This window comes from Lagenorhynchus albirostris, chromosome 2 (assembly GCF_949774975.1).
Source record: "Lagenorhynchus albirostris chromosome 2, mLagAlb1.1, whole genome shotgun sequence".
Classification (NCBI taxonomy): domain Eukaryota; kingdom Metazoa; phylum Chordata; class Mammalia; order Artiodactyla; family Delphinidae; genus Lagenorhynchus; species Lagenorhynchus albirostris.
The window spans coordinates 70,835,710-70,850,322 of record NC_083096.1 but is presented as its reverse complement, the minus strand read 5'-3'; the positions used below and the strand labels follow the sequence as shown (position 1 = coordinate 70,850,322).

Sequence of the window (14,613 nt, the reverse complement as noted above, 5' to 3'; positions counted from 1 at the left end):
CCTCCGGCCTCTAAACACACCCATTCTACTGTCCAGCCCTGTACATTCCCACCTCCAGCCCACACCCATGCTGCAGCTCAGCGGAGACCGGAGACCGCTGTCCTCTTCAACACTACTGGCCTCTCCTTTATGCTTCTAATTATCCTTAAATCCTCAGTTCAGACCTTCCAGAAATCTTCACTGATGCCCCTCCCCGTGAGGCTGGGTTAAGTCCCCTCCTCTGGGTTCTCACCTAGACTTCCCTTAGCACGCCACAAATCACATTATAATTGATTGTCTGCTCTTCTAGTTCCTCCCAGGAGGGCACAAACTGTACTTGTTTTGTTGACTTCTGTATCCTCCAACACCCAGTAGATGCCTCGCCCTGAATAGGTGCTCAATAAATATTTTTGGAAATAATGGAAGAACATATACAGGTCAAGCCCTCAGCAGAGTGACTAACAGAAAAATGGTAGTGAATCATCATCATCTCCGTGATGGTTCAGCCCCACACCGAGCTACATTTCTCTCATGGAAACACAACTCAAAATTCAGGCCCTGCCCACAGCGGGGTGAAATGGTGTGACAGCCCCAGTGTTTGGGGAGATGCTTGTATGACCCACTCCCCACCTACCCTCCCCCCGTGATGTTGATCTGTCCCCAGCCCATCCCTGGTTCTCACCCTGACTCAGGCTTCTTTGACCACCCCCACTCCAGGCAGGAAAGGAACAGCCCCTTCATGCCCCCCCACTCCACCCCCCCACCCCCACCCCCCGCACTGAAACTTGACCTCTGACCACAGAGCCAGTGACTACTCCTTCTTCCGGAGGAGCAATCCCACCCCCACCAACCAGCAGCCCCACTCCCCCCAGCAGATCAGGGGAGAGGATCCCCGAGACACATAGCCTCAGCTCACCATGACATCACCACCGACCTCCACCCCAGAAATGACCCAGGGCTGCGGGAGGCTGGCAAGTGATCCTCCCAAAGAGCCCTACTTGCTTTTCTCCAAAGGCACATATCACTGGCTTTCTGAATTATCGTGGCTCCTATCCATGTTTTACCTCCCCTACAGGACGAGGGACTTTTGGAGCAAAGAGATCATGTATTAATAGTCTTCATAGGCCCCATAAGGCCTGGCATAGGGTAGAACCCCAATAATTGTTGAAGGAATGAATACATGAATGAAAAAATGGGTGTGTATATGAGCGTTCCCAGGCAGAATTGCTCATTTTCCACTTTAAGATGAGACTTGTCCTATTATTGAAGACCTTCCTCCTGACCCTTAAGAGGATCCAGAGGCTAATAACACCTCAGGGTCAGGAGGATCATTTTTCCTTGTTTAACCTAAATTTCTCTAGGTGCAACTTCCGTGCCTTTTCTTTTAACCTACCTCCCTAGCCACTGGGACTAAAACTCATTTCTTCACAAGGAGACGGTTACTAATTTACCTTTAGCCTTCTCTTCAACAAATTGAATCCCAGGCCCTCTATTGCTCCCTCCCTGGGGCCCTACTGTCCAGTCCTTTCCCTGTTCCACTGGTCCTTGGGCCTTTTGCCAAGCTCTCAAAGGCCTCTCTGGGCTGCACAGGCAGGAACGGACATATTGTTCTCCAGGGAGCCATGGACAAACACTCAGACGCTTACCCTCTGCCTACACACACCTGACACACACCTCTCTGCACCCCCAGTCCCCAGTCCTTGGTAAACACATACTCACAGGCAGCCTCCACACAAGGGCACAGTTTCATCTCCTCCCACCCGCACCGCCGAGCCCTGGCCCTGTGAATTCTCGCACACCTGGACGCACACTCAGTGCACATGAACAGACCGCACAGAACTATACTTTTCCCCTACAGGTCAGCCACACTGTGAACCCCTCCTCCTCCTCCCCCTCCCCTCCCCTCCCCCTAGCCTCCCCTCCCCTCCCCCTCTTCCTCCTCCCCCTCCCCCTCCTCTTCCTCCTGCCTGCCTTCCCTCTCCAGCTCTCCTTCCCATCAGCCACCATGGGCCAAGCCTACTTTCCCTTTACCTCCACAGTGATCTTCCACTGCAAGGCTGAAGGCAAGGAGTAAATGAACCAATGCTGGCTCCTACCCCTTCCTCCTGCCCTCTTCCCACTTTTTTTCTGCCAAATCCTCAAGCACCTTCCACTTGCCCAGAGCACACAAACCACCCTCCATCCCCTTCCCAACCTCCACTCCTCTGGCTATAGGGAGAACCCGCTTCTCAGCTTTTTACCTTTGAGAAATGAACAATGAGGAAGCATTGGAAACTGACAGGAAATGAGGAAGCATTGGAAACTGAAATGGAAACTGGTTTCATTTCAGATCCGATGACAGGCTGGGTCACTGGGACCCTGGGCTGGCTGGGCACCAGGCCAGGGGATTCGGGAGCATGAGGGCAGTGTGATATTCACTCATTCATTCGTTCATTCAACAAATATTTATCCAGCGCCTACAACACGCCAGGCACTACTGTGCATTAACAAAACCAGCACAAACCTGCCCTTCCAGAGTGTACATCCTGTGGGTGGAGACAGAAGATAAATAAGTAAACTACATTAGTATCATGTAGTGATAGGAGAAAGGAGGGAAGGAGGATGGGGTGCAGGCTGAGAGTGGAGTGTGCAATTTTAAACACGGCGGCCAGGGAAGGCAGTATGTTTGAACTGGAAGGTGACATTTGAACAAAGACCTGAAGGAGAGAAAGTAGCCACGGTGACACCTGGAAGGGGAGATTGTTCGGGGCAGCAGGAACCGTCCTGCAGGCGCAGGGTGTTAGGGAACACCAGTGTGGAAAGCCACGGGGAATGAGTTGCTAGGAGATGGCAGGAAAAGGGGTTGCCACTCAGAGAAGCTTTTCCCCCTATTCCCAGGGCTGGGACCCATTCTGGGCTCCAGGGCCTGAAGGAGTGCCAGGAGAGATGAGAGGGGCCAAATTAGGGATGAAACTGTGATTTCACACGGAACAAAATGCTGTAAAGCAAACAGAAAACAAAACAAAATGTTGAGGAGTCAGTGGAGGCCATTTCCAGAAGGAAGGAGCTGAACCTGGAGCGAAGTGGATTAAGGGGAGATGTGGAGGGGCTTCCCAGAGCTTGCTGGTGGGTGGTGGATCCAGCCAGGAGGGAGGTGAGCCCCGTGGCTGAGCACCTCTCAAATCCAGTCCGGCTGGAGCAGCATAGGCTCAGCCAGCTCCCAGCCAGGATGACCTGGGTTCAAAACCCCTCTGCCCACTAAATCCTTATATGGCTTTGGGTGAGTTTCTTGTCCTGGGACCCAGTACGCTCATTTGGGAACGAAATGAGGGAAATAATACAGTCATATCCACCTTGTGGACTAACATGGGAATCTGCTGGGAGAAGACAGTGGTCCTCAGTCTTGGCTCTGTGGTGTGCCGGTCCCAGAAAGTCGTGAGGCCTGTGGCCCATAATTCATAGCTATAGTTAAATCAGAGAAGGGTGCAAATGGTTTGGTTTTTTTAGTTCAAATATCAATGAATTCAATGTTGCGTCTGCAATGACATCACTCTTCCTCACTGGCATTCCACGGAGGCTTCCTGAATGGGAGATAACGGGGTGGAGTGACAGCTAATCCCCGGGGAATTTGCAAATAGGCTGTACCCTATCTTATCTGTGCCACAGCCCAAGGGAGTACAGCAGGCAAGCAAACACCATCTCGCCCATGGCTGGGGCTCGGATAAGGCGTAGAGCCCCTGAGCTGACGGCTAATGTACAGCAGTGGCATGGGGCCTGGCACACAGTAGGTGCTTCTTGGCAGCGGGAACCACAGTGGGGTGGGCGAAAGGAGAATGGAAGCTCTCTTGTTATCCACCACTGCACAATTTGTCACCCTCAGGCACAACGTTGTGCCTTTCCCATCCTTGGGAAATAGAGACACACGGAAGTGGACATGGGGAGAGGGACAGTGGAGGCCAGGTTGGCTGATGCGGGTGGGAGCTGAAGTGGGGGACTGGCCCAGAGCCTCTAGGGAGACACAGGGTCTGATGGGAAGGCCGTGGGGTTGGAACTACATTCATGCCTGGGTCAGGGCTGGGAGCTCAGGACAACCTGACCCCAAAATTGATTATTGTGGTCCAGGGCCACCCGTCCAGAAGGAATGCTGCTAGGTTCTCACCAGCAAGCAGCTCACAAGTGCCTGGGATGATCAACAAGGCTTCCTGCCTCCAGCCACCACCACCAGCTCCTTCCCGGACTGGTCTGGCCACCAGAGGTCACCTTGCATCAAGCCTGCCTGAGGGCCTCCCACCCAGACACCTGCCAGGACTCAGGGACGGCGGCCCCACCTTCCTGCAGTGGCTGAGAACTGTTCTGGCTGTGGGAAGGGCCCAGCCAGGAGCACCTGGGTAGGTGACGGCCCCCCCTCCCTGTGAAGCCTGCCCACGTATGCTGTCATCATGGCTTCTAGCCTGAGGGCAGCTGGAAGGGCCTGTCCCATCTCAACCCCACCCCTAAACCAAGTGAGAAAAAGAATGGGAAGGAAATCGATGATGGGGAGATGTTTGTAACCTTTTATTTCAAAGCCCTCTTCCCTGGAGCCAGTCACCGCCCTTCCCCCACATTCCTCCCTTCCCAACAGTGGACTCAGTGGCCCCAGACACAGCCAGAGTCCATCCAAAAAAAGACAGAGATTCTTTATTTAAACCAGCAAACTCAGATTCTTCAAGCCCCAGCCCATGGTGGGCAGCCTTCCCTCCCCGGTCCCCTCACCCCCACCCGTTAGCCACAGAGAGGGGAATGGAAAATGAGAAGCCTGAAGGCCTCTGCCAGGGCAGGCTGCCTCAGAAGTGTGGTGAGCGCAGTCCAGCTGGGGCTGGGGGGCAGCCGCCACAGACCCCTCCCTATAAATTAAGTCCCTGCAGCCACAGCTGTGGGTGAGGCGTACTTGTGGGGAGAAGGCCATTAGGCAGCACCCCTGACTCCCAGCCAAGGAATGGATTAGGGCACAGGGCTCAGGGGAAGAGAGGCCAGAGAGAAAGAGAAGAGGTATGGTGGGGAGAGGGGGTGATGCCCCCCTAATTTTGGTCCCGGGGAAAAGAGGCAGTTGGTCCAGTTTTGGTGGATTTAGAGAAGGGAATGTATTAGTAAGCACAGTGGGGAGGCCACCGTCAGGCACCCCCAGAGGAGACAGGCCAGGCCCCCACCCTGGCAGAGGGGAGCGTGAGAGCTCCAGGGGCTCTCAGGGAATGTCACTGCTAAAATATATATATACATATATATATATATATATATATACACATATATATATATATATATTAACCATTCACGGCAGGCAGGGGCAGGGTTGTGGGTGGGATCAGAGGATCTGGCGTGGCATCCCGTAGCCGGTCATGCCTGCCTGAGATGCCCCGCGGTTGGTCCCCATCTGTAACCCAATCACATTCTTGCCCTCCTGCAGCTGGTTGTCTGAGAAGTTCCGAGGGTTCTCCTTGGATTTCCTGGGTGGAAAGGGAGCGTTGGTTAGGAGGAGGGTGGAGGCTGCCCCAGTAAATGTCCTCCATGGACACAGCACAGGCTTTCTCTGGCTTAAGTACTGGTGCCAGCTCTGCCCTGGAGAGCCTTGAGCTCTCTGAAGCCACCCAGTCATCTCTCAAAAGGGACTGTCCCTTGCCACCCCGGGAGACTCATGAGGATTAAGTGAGACGAGGAATGTGAAAGTGCTTTGTAAAGGGCATTTCCTAGGGACAGGAGTGGGAAGGATCACCACGCCGGCCCGGGGCCTGGGCTGCCCCAGCAGTACTCACTTGGGAAACCAGTTGGGATCTCCAGAGAAGAGCCCATTGTTCTGGGCTACCGCCAGCCCACCCAGGTTCATCAGTGTCCGCTGCACACAGGCCATGTTCTTTCCTGGGAAGGGGGAGGGGGTGTGTTGGCCTCAGTGGGTCTGGGGTCCTGCATGCCAGGCTTGCACTCAGCAGGCCCAGCTTCCTAATTCTTTTACTCTTGGTCTGGTCTCCCGACCCTTCTCCAACCCAACCCCCAATATGGCCAACTCCTCCATAAACACACACACACACACACACACACACACACACACACACACACACACACACACACACACACACACACACACCCCACTCTTTGTCCTCAGGTATCAGAAACCTGCCCCTTCTCCCTGGTGGACATGGCCCAGCCCAGCCTCTGGTCTTCTGGGTGACAGTGCCCTGGCCCTGACCCACCTTCCCAGAGGTCCACAGTCTGGAAGATGTCAGTGGTGTTGATGCCGTAGCGCTCGGCTGCTTGCAGGAACTGGGAGATCTGCTCCATCTGCTTGAAGGCCATGGTGGAGGCCTGGATCTTCCTCACTGGGGCCTGCCCCTCGGGGTACAGCCCGTTAATGAGCTCACACAGCACCTGGGTGAGGACAGTAGGTGTGCAGAAGTGAGGCCCTGCCTACCACAGATCAGAATGTACCATGCTCGGCGCTAGAGACAGTGAACCGCAGAGGGGCCTCTCCTACCTGAAGACAGCTCTGACTCTACCTGGAGTGAGCACAGGCTCCTTCCTGCCCAGCCCCCTGCCTCTGAGCCCAGAGTGTAAACCGTGCTATTCCAGGATTACCAACTATAGCACACCTCCCCCAGCTCTCCCCTTAGAGTTCCTCTTCCTTCTGTCACACACGGCTTCCACTGCAGGGAGGCACGTTCACCCTCCCACTTCCCTCGGCGGGAGGGAGGAAAGCAGGGGGCCTCTGCACGATGAAGATATCCCAGCTCAAGAAGAGCTGGGAGGGGGCTGCCCTCCATTCTTCAGCTGAGACAATCCCCGGTCCCTCAGACCCAGCCCTGCTCTCCTGGCACTTCTGGTCAGCGGCGCCCAGCTCTCACCGTGCCATCCTTGAGCCAGTTCTGGAAGTTCTCGCGCCCAGGCTGGGGCCGGCCCACATCCTTGCGGCACTGGGTGGTGATCCACTGGATGAGGATCTGCTCCAGGTCTGCATCATATTGTTTCTCAATCTTCTGCTGCACCTCCCGGCTCAGGCCGTAGGAAGGTCCCCTGTTGGCCATTCCAAAGGGCGGTGGTGTCTGGGGGAACTGGGGAGAGGACACATCCAGGCCTGTGGTCAGCACTCTGCAGCCTGTGGGGTGGGGGATTCTGACACACACCATATCCCCAGGGTGGGCCCCGGAGGTGAGAACAGCCACCAAATGAGGGAAGTCTCACCTTAACCCCTGGACATGGGCTAGACTCTCAGTGCTCAGAACTCTAGGAGGTGTTAAGGCACCTCTGGGTTCTTCCACCCCTGTGACAGGTAGCCTGTCTACTCTACTGAGGCTTCCCATTAGATTTCATTTGAATGGTTCCACTGCTACAATGAAGTATAAAACCCACTGGAATAGAAAATAGGGTAAATGAGGCCGGGATTGGGGGTTCAGCCCCTCATTTGGGGTGGTCAGCTTTAGCAAAGGCAAACTGGTCATTCTAACCCCAACCCTGCCTTTTCCAGTTCTGGGCAAGAGAATGATTTGGAAAGAATATGGAGTGGCTGGAGAAACCTATGTCAGGAGCTAGGGGACTGGACAGATCTACCCTTAATTAGCCACTGGGTTTTAATTGAACACCCACTATTTGTGCTGGGGATTGTGGAAGACACAGAAGTCCTTGGTCCTAAAGTTGCCCACAGTGCCAACAGAGAGACAAAGTGAGCACCTATGAAAGGGCAAGAGTTGTACATGATGAATATTAAACTACACAGTCAGACCACGTGTTATAGGAATTGAGAGAGGAGTATTGGCAGAAGCAGCCTGGAGGGCTTCCTGGAAGAGGTAGGTCTGAGTAGGTCCTTAACAGATTTCACCAGGCAAAGGGGCTTCCCATGAGAAAAGAGGTAATACCTAATTCTACTTTCCTTTCTAGAAGCAGTGGTAGGCAGAATAATGGCCCCCCAAAGGTGTCTATGTTCTAATTCCCAGAACCTGGGAATGTTACCTGATATGGCAAAAGAGATTTTGCAGATATGATTGAATTATAGATCTTGAGATAGGGAGAGTACCCTGGGTCTCCAGGGGGCCCAATGTACTCACTACAAGGGTCCTTATGAGTGAAAGAGGAAGGCAGATGAGTCAGAGTGGGAGAAGTGAGAAGGAAGCCAAGGTTGGAGTGATGCAGGGTCATGAACCAAGCAATGCAGATGCCCTCCAGAAGCTGGGAAAGGTAAGGAATGGAATCTCCCCTAAGTCCCCTGGAAGGAATGTAAGCCCTGCCAACACCTTGATTTTAGCCAGTGAAACCTAGCTCTGCAAGATATTACATGTGTGTGGCTTTAAGTCACTCAGTTTGTGATAATTTGTCACAGCAGGAATAGGGCACTAATCCAGGAGCCTTGGGTGGCATTTTTAGGGAAACCCGGGAAGAGAGGGAGGGATGGGGAAATACACAGCGGGGTTTCTTTAACTTAGTTGGAAGACCTCAGGAAGAACTGGGTGGTTTCCTGACCACTGGCCTGGGTTGACAGCACCTCGCAGTGGGCAGTCCGTCCCCACCTGCCACCTCCCTGCCTAGGTCCCACACCCAGAGCCCTGTCCTAGGAATGCTACCCATGCCGAGGGGGAGCCAGGACCCCATTTCCTGCCCCCATCCCCTCCCCATGGGCTCTTCTTTCTGCTCTGAGATAGAGCTGGCTGACTGTACATAAAAGGGGATGCCCCAGGCCAGGCACCTCTGTGCAAGGAGAGGGAGGAGAAACACTGCCTCTCCCTACCTCTGGCCCCAGGCCAGGTCAGACTTAAGGGATGGAGTCACTCTGGCTCCCTGGGTCCCCCGCACAGCAGTTTGAGCCACCCCAACCCCCCCTCCCTGGGCCTCGGGGCAGGCCACAGGGACAGCAGCTGCCTCAAACGTCCTCCCACCTCTCAGCCCCAGCAGAGGTGGGGCTCGGGCCAGTCCCCTCCCCCCCACTGCAACATGGCTGCTCCTTCCGACTGGGCTGCACATTTCCGGCAGCGATCCTCCCCATAATCAGTTATTTTTAAACCTCATTAAGACGACCCAGCCCCACTTCACCCAGCCCGGAAGCCGGGCCAGATAAATGTCAGTCTGGGCCTTGACCCACACCACGAGCCAGCACACACTCAGCAGGGACAGGGCAGGCCGGCCGAGTGGAGGGAGGGAGACAAGATTCTCTCCCCTCAGCCCAGCCCCAGCTGCCCAGCCGAGGGCCACTCGGTCTCCGTAAGCCTGTGACCCCTGACGCACAGGGCCACAGCTGGGAGGCTCAGAAGCAAGGAGAGGGGGGCCAGAGGCTGCTGCCACCAGTAAGCCCCCTTTTCCCAGCCCAGTGTTCAGACCTCACTTCTGGGAGCAGCTCCACTGTGGTCACCTGGGCCTCAGGGCTGTGTCTCCATGGAGCCAAGTGGCCTGAGGCCCAGGGATCACTACAGCCCAGGGAAAGAAAGGACAGGACAATGATTAACCCAGACACCAGGGTTAGGAGGGGAGCGCAGGACCGAAGAGTGACCCCTCCAGTGTCACTTACGGTATGGACGGGCAGGACAGACTCGGCCTCCCAGACCCACCTCTGAGTCTCCCTCCTAAACTCTGGTGCCTGGGCACATCTGGCAAGGTCACAGACTCCAGCTGCAGTGTCTCGGCTCCACTCTGGAGCCATTGCCCTAGATCCCGAGCTGCCAGAGCCGTAAAGCAGAGCTCTGGGAGGAGGCAGGCCAGACGGGCCCAGCCTGCCCACGGCTTCTCTCCCCACCCCCACGAGCAGGCACACGCTGAGGGGCTGCGGCCGCTGGAGCTGGAGTGGCCCACGCTAGTGACACTCAGGGGACCTACCCTGGCTCTCCCTTAAAGGAGGGAAGGTAGCCACTTGCCTACTGCAGTGGGGAAAGGCTGTGTGGGAGATGCCCAGAGCTGGGGGTCCGAGGGGAAAACAACAGCTGCACAGCTTGGGGGGTGGATTGGCAGTGAGTAACCTAAACTCCAGAGCTGCCTACAGCGGTGGGAACAGTCCTCACTCCCACCCACAAGGTTACAACAGTTGGGAAAGGGGGAGAGGCCACAAAAGGCACTCCAGCCCTCAGCCCCACCCAGACCCTGGGCTGGAAGCTGACCTCACCCCACCGCCGACGCCAAAGAAAAAGCGGACATGGGGTGGGAGTAGGATTCCAGGGCTCCTGGCTGGGGTGTTGAACTGGAAAGACAAAGGGACTCTCCATTCATTGTGCAGAGAGGACACAGGGGAACCTCCCAATCCAGAATTGGCATTAAGACTATTTTGAAAAGGCGAAACAGGGGTACTTGCCCCCAAAGTGAAGAGCCACAGGGAGCGGGGGTGATGGGAGACCTACGATTGAAGGGCCACCTTGGGGCAGCCGCCTTGGTATCAAGAGTCAGCGAGCAGAAGAGAAAGCTGAAGCTATACAAACAGGAAGCCACAAGGCTTGCGCAGGAGGAGGGGTATGGTGGGGGCCGTTGCCATGGCTTCTGTGTACCAAACACAGGAATGGGGCAGGGTGGGGGCACCAGGCAGAAACATCCACTCGGTGCAGGAGTGGCGGGGAGGCTCCGAGTGGGGGCGGAGCGGGGGCGGGGCGAGGGCGGGGAGCAGAAGTGGGATCCTTGGGAAAGGGGCCGCTTCACAGGTACAGACAGGTGCAAGGGATTCCTCAAGGAAGCAGCTGTGGAGGGTACGGAGGGCGTGTGGAGAAGGGAAATTACAAGTTTTGGGGTAGAGAAGTAGATTTAAGGAAATAGTTCAGGAGTAGAAGAAATATCCTGGGAACAGAAGGTACATTCTGAGCTAGAGAGCCCCATAACTGAAAATCCTGGGTGGGAGAAGGGATGGGGGTGGGGGAGAGGGGATGGGGGTGGGGAGAAGGGATTAGAGGCCAATCCCCGGAGAGCAAAAGAGGGACCCGGGCTGTGGAGTGGGGGGGGGGGGTGGGAGAACTGCACTTGGACAAAGACTTATTTGTTGATTCTGGAAGGGGAGGGCCCTGCCGGCCCCACCCTACCTTGGCCTCCTCGGCAGTCTTCCCTGTAGACTAGGAAGGAGAAACTGGGAGTGGGGTTAAAGACGGGGAGCTGTCCCTCTGTCGGGTGCTCTGGGGTCAGAAAACTAGGAGAGCCACAGGCCTCCTCCTACACCGGATCCCCACACCAGTCCATCCTCACTTCTACCCCACTTCTTTCTGCTCACAGATACCAAGGTGCCCCAGAACTTCACAGATAGCGGCTCCAGGAGACTCCAGGAGGCCCGCAGAGGGAGGGGAGTGGGGGAGGGAGGTGGCAGTCCATTTCCGGTCCTGCCGCCCCCCCCCCCGCCACACCCTGGGCCGTTACTGGGATGAATCACCCACCGCCCGCCGCTGGGGTGACGCAGTGGTCTGGGCAGCCCGCCCGACCGCCCGCCCGCGGCCACCACCGACTTTCCCAGCAGCAGGGGGCAAGGGGTGGGGGCATCGGCTCCCGTAGGGGCTGGAGGCCTGGAAAGCATCCATCCTCCCTCAACACCACCTCCTACAGACAGGGCATGATGGGGCGCAGTCAGGGCTGCAGCCTCCCAGATGTTTCAGGTCGGGGGGACTCTCCTGGAGGCGATTGGAGCTTCAACTCCCCGCCCGAACCCGGGAAGGCGAGGCCATGCGGGACCCGCGCACGGAGCCCCCTCGCCCCAACCCGCGACGCCGAATCCCCAGAAAAACGAGCTGCAGGAGAATGAACAGAAAGGTCGGCTTCGGGGACGCAGAGGGCAGGCAGCACCCACACGTGCTCCTGGAACTAGGAAGTGAAGTGTCGCTTCGGAAGCCCCGGCGGCGCCGAGCTGGCCAGGGTGGGCGCCGGGACCCTGTACGCTCCATCACTGGGGGCCAGCCAGCTAATCCCTGACGCCCCCCTTTCCCCACCCCAGCGAAGACCCGGGGCTGGAGCCGGCGGCCGGGACGCAGTCCCCGAGTCCCTGATCCGGACGGACGGCCCCGTCTATGCACTAGCAACAGCGGCTGACCTCATTGCTCAACAATGCGGGGTCAGAGCCTGGGGACAGACCTGACAGCCCGGGGAGGGGCAAAGCAGTCAACGGACCCTTGCCTGCCAGCCCTTGATCACCAAGCTCACTGGAGCAAGTCGCAAGCTCTGGCTTCTAGCTTTCTAGAGACCCCTCCCTCCAGCTCACCGTTCACGCGGACCGAAGAGTTGCGCACTCCAGGCGGGGTCTGCAGCGCGAGTGAAGCGCCGGGGCCGGGCCCGGCCGGAGGTTTTCAGCCTGCTCCCGCCTCGGACGGGGCGGACCAGGGGCGGGGCAAGGGCCGAGACGGTTTAAAGGCGCCGCAGTCCAGAAGCTGAGGGCAGTGCTTAAAAGAGAGGGGCGGTGGAGAAGAACCTGAGTTAAAGGACCTGGAGGCAGTAGCCTCTACTCTTGAGAACCTATACCCCTACCCCAGAGCCCTTAAACTTGTGCCCCAGTGGGAAACTTTCTGCCTAGGTTAGCTCAAGACTGTGGGCGTTTTTATATGGGAAGAAACTTCTTGGTTTAAAAAGGGTGGTTAAGTAAATGGAGGTACAGGAAGACGCTCACCGCCCCCACTCCACACACACACACACAACCGTCTAGGGTGAGGCAGGACTGGGGCTAGCAGGCCAGGACAGCTCCTGGTCTTGGTGGTCTTGCTCCCCACCTTCTTCAAGCCCCAGACTAGCAGTGAGGTGATTCCGTGCCCAGGGCCCAAGAGGCATGATCAGCGTTGAGACCCAGGGTTCAGACTTGACTTTTTTTTTTTAAAACAATTTTATTTTTTTATTTTATAATTTATTTATTTATTTGGGGGCTGTGTTAAGTCTTTGTTGTGGTGTGTGGGCTTCTCATTGTGGCGGCTTCTCTTGTTGTGGAGCACAGGCTCTAGGTGTGTGGGCTTCAGTAGTTGTGGCACATGAGCTCAGTAGTTGTCGTTCGCCGGCTCTAGAGTGCAGGCTCAGTAGTTGTGGTGCGCGGGCTTAGTTGCTCCACGGCATGTGGGATCTTCCCAGACCAGGGCTCGAACTCGTATCCCCTGTATTGGCAGGCGGATTCTCAACCACTGCGCCAGCAGGGAAGTCCCCAGACTTGACTTCTTTCCCCTTCATTTCCTCCTCTATGACCTGGCACCTCTTCTTAATCCTGGAGGGATCAAAAGAACCCTCAGTGGAGGAAGAGGCTGGCAGTTCTTCTGTCTCTGAGGGTGGAGGACAGCCTCGTTTGGGGGTTGAAGGAGGGCTCCCTCCTCCCTGTTTTCAGGCTTCAGTTGAGCAGTCCCTCTGGGGTGGAGTCCCTGCTTACATCCATCAGTGGAGTTCTTCACAGATGATAGAAGACCCAGTTGAGCCTGGTTTTCAAGCGCATCACCAACCAGTGCCGGACTTCCCTGGTGGTGCAGTGGTTAAGAATCCGCCTGCCAATGCAGGGGACACGGGTTTGGTCACTGGTCCGGGAAGATCCCACATGCTACAGAGCAACTAAGCCCATGCGCCACAACTACTGAGCCTGCACTCTAGAGCCCGCGAGCCACAACTACTGAGCCTGCGTGCCACAACTACTGAAGCCCGTGCGCCAGAGCCCGTGCTCCACAACAAGAGAAGCCACTGCAATGAGAAGCCTGCGCACCACAACAAAGAGTAGCCCCCGCTCCACGCAACTAGAGAAAGCCCACGCGCAGCAACGAAGACCCAATGCAGCCAAAAATAAAATAAATTTTAAAAATAATAATTAAAAAAAAAACCAGTGCCTTCCCACTTTTCCATTCTCTCTTGCCCGATCCTACCTACCCCTATATTCCAGTGATTCCCTGGTAGGCCAAGGAATCCTCCGTGCCTTTACACAGGCTGTTCCTCTGCCTGGGATGCGTTTCCTCCCTTGACTGACTTCTCACCTGCTCTATCCACCACCAACTTTGTGACTTTTGGGCACTTACTAAAGCACTGTGCACCTCAGTTCCCTAGTCTATAAAATAGAGCTAATAGTACTACGTACCTCAGAGTGGTAGAGAATTAAATGATACATGTAAAGAGCTTACAGCAGTGCCTGGCACATAGTGAGTGCTCAGCTGTGGCTGTCATCATTGTTCTCACTTCCTGTGATGATGCCTGCAATCGTCCCAATTTATCCCAGCGCAAGCTGTAAGCATTCACTGTTTGCTGACTCCTTCCTTCATGCTGCCTTAATAACCAACACATAGTTTATCACAGAACTTATCACATAGTACTGTAACTATTTCTTTTTTTTTCTTTTTTTTTTTTTTTTTGCGGTACGCGGACCTCTCACTGTTGTGGCCTCTCCCGTTGCGGAGCACAGGCTCCGGACGCGCAGGCTCAGCGGCCATGGCTCACGGGCCCAGCTGCTCCACGGCATCTTCCCGGACCGGGGCACGAACCCATGTCCCCTGCATCGGCAGGCGGACTCTCAAACACTGCGCCACCAGGGAAGCCCTGTAACTATTTCTTTACTTACCTGCTTCACCGACCAGAAAGAACTCCCCAAGAGCAGACATGTCTTGTGAAATTTGTAGTTCCTCTGCATCTAGCTCAATGGCTGGTCTCAGTAGGCATTCAATAGCTGACCTCAGTAGGCACTCAGTAAATGCTTTTTGAATGGATATTGAACGTACATCCATTCATTCAGGAAGAGTACCCTCA

The 14,613-nt window shown here is 55.7% G+C and overlaps 1 protein-coding gene across 1 annotated transcript; it reads right to left on the bottom strand.

The window, feature by feature from the left end:
• Window positions 1-4,617: 4,617 nt before the first annotated feature.
• TAGLN2 (transgelin 2) lies at window positions 4,618-12,257 on the bottom strand. The gene is made up of 5 exons (XM_060135570.1): window positions 12,122-12,257; window positions 6,828-7,034; window positions 6,180-6,354; window positions 5,745-5,847; window positions 4,618-5,438 (listed from the first exon to the last, which is right to left on the bottom strand). Exons 2-5 carry the CDS (start codon window positions 7,005-7,007, stop codon window positions 5,297-5,299), a joined length of 600 nt encoding a protein of 199 aa, XP_059991553.1. The 5' UTR covers window positions 7,008-7,034; window positions 12,122-12,257; the 3' UTR covers window positions 4,618-5,296.
• Window positions 12,258-14,613: the final 2,356 nt, after the last annotated feature.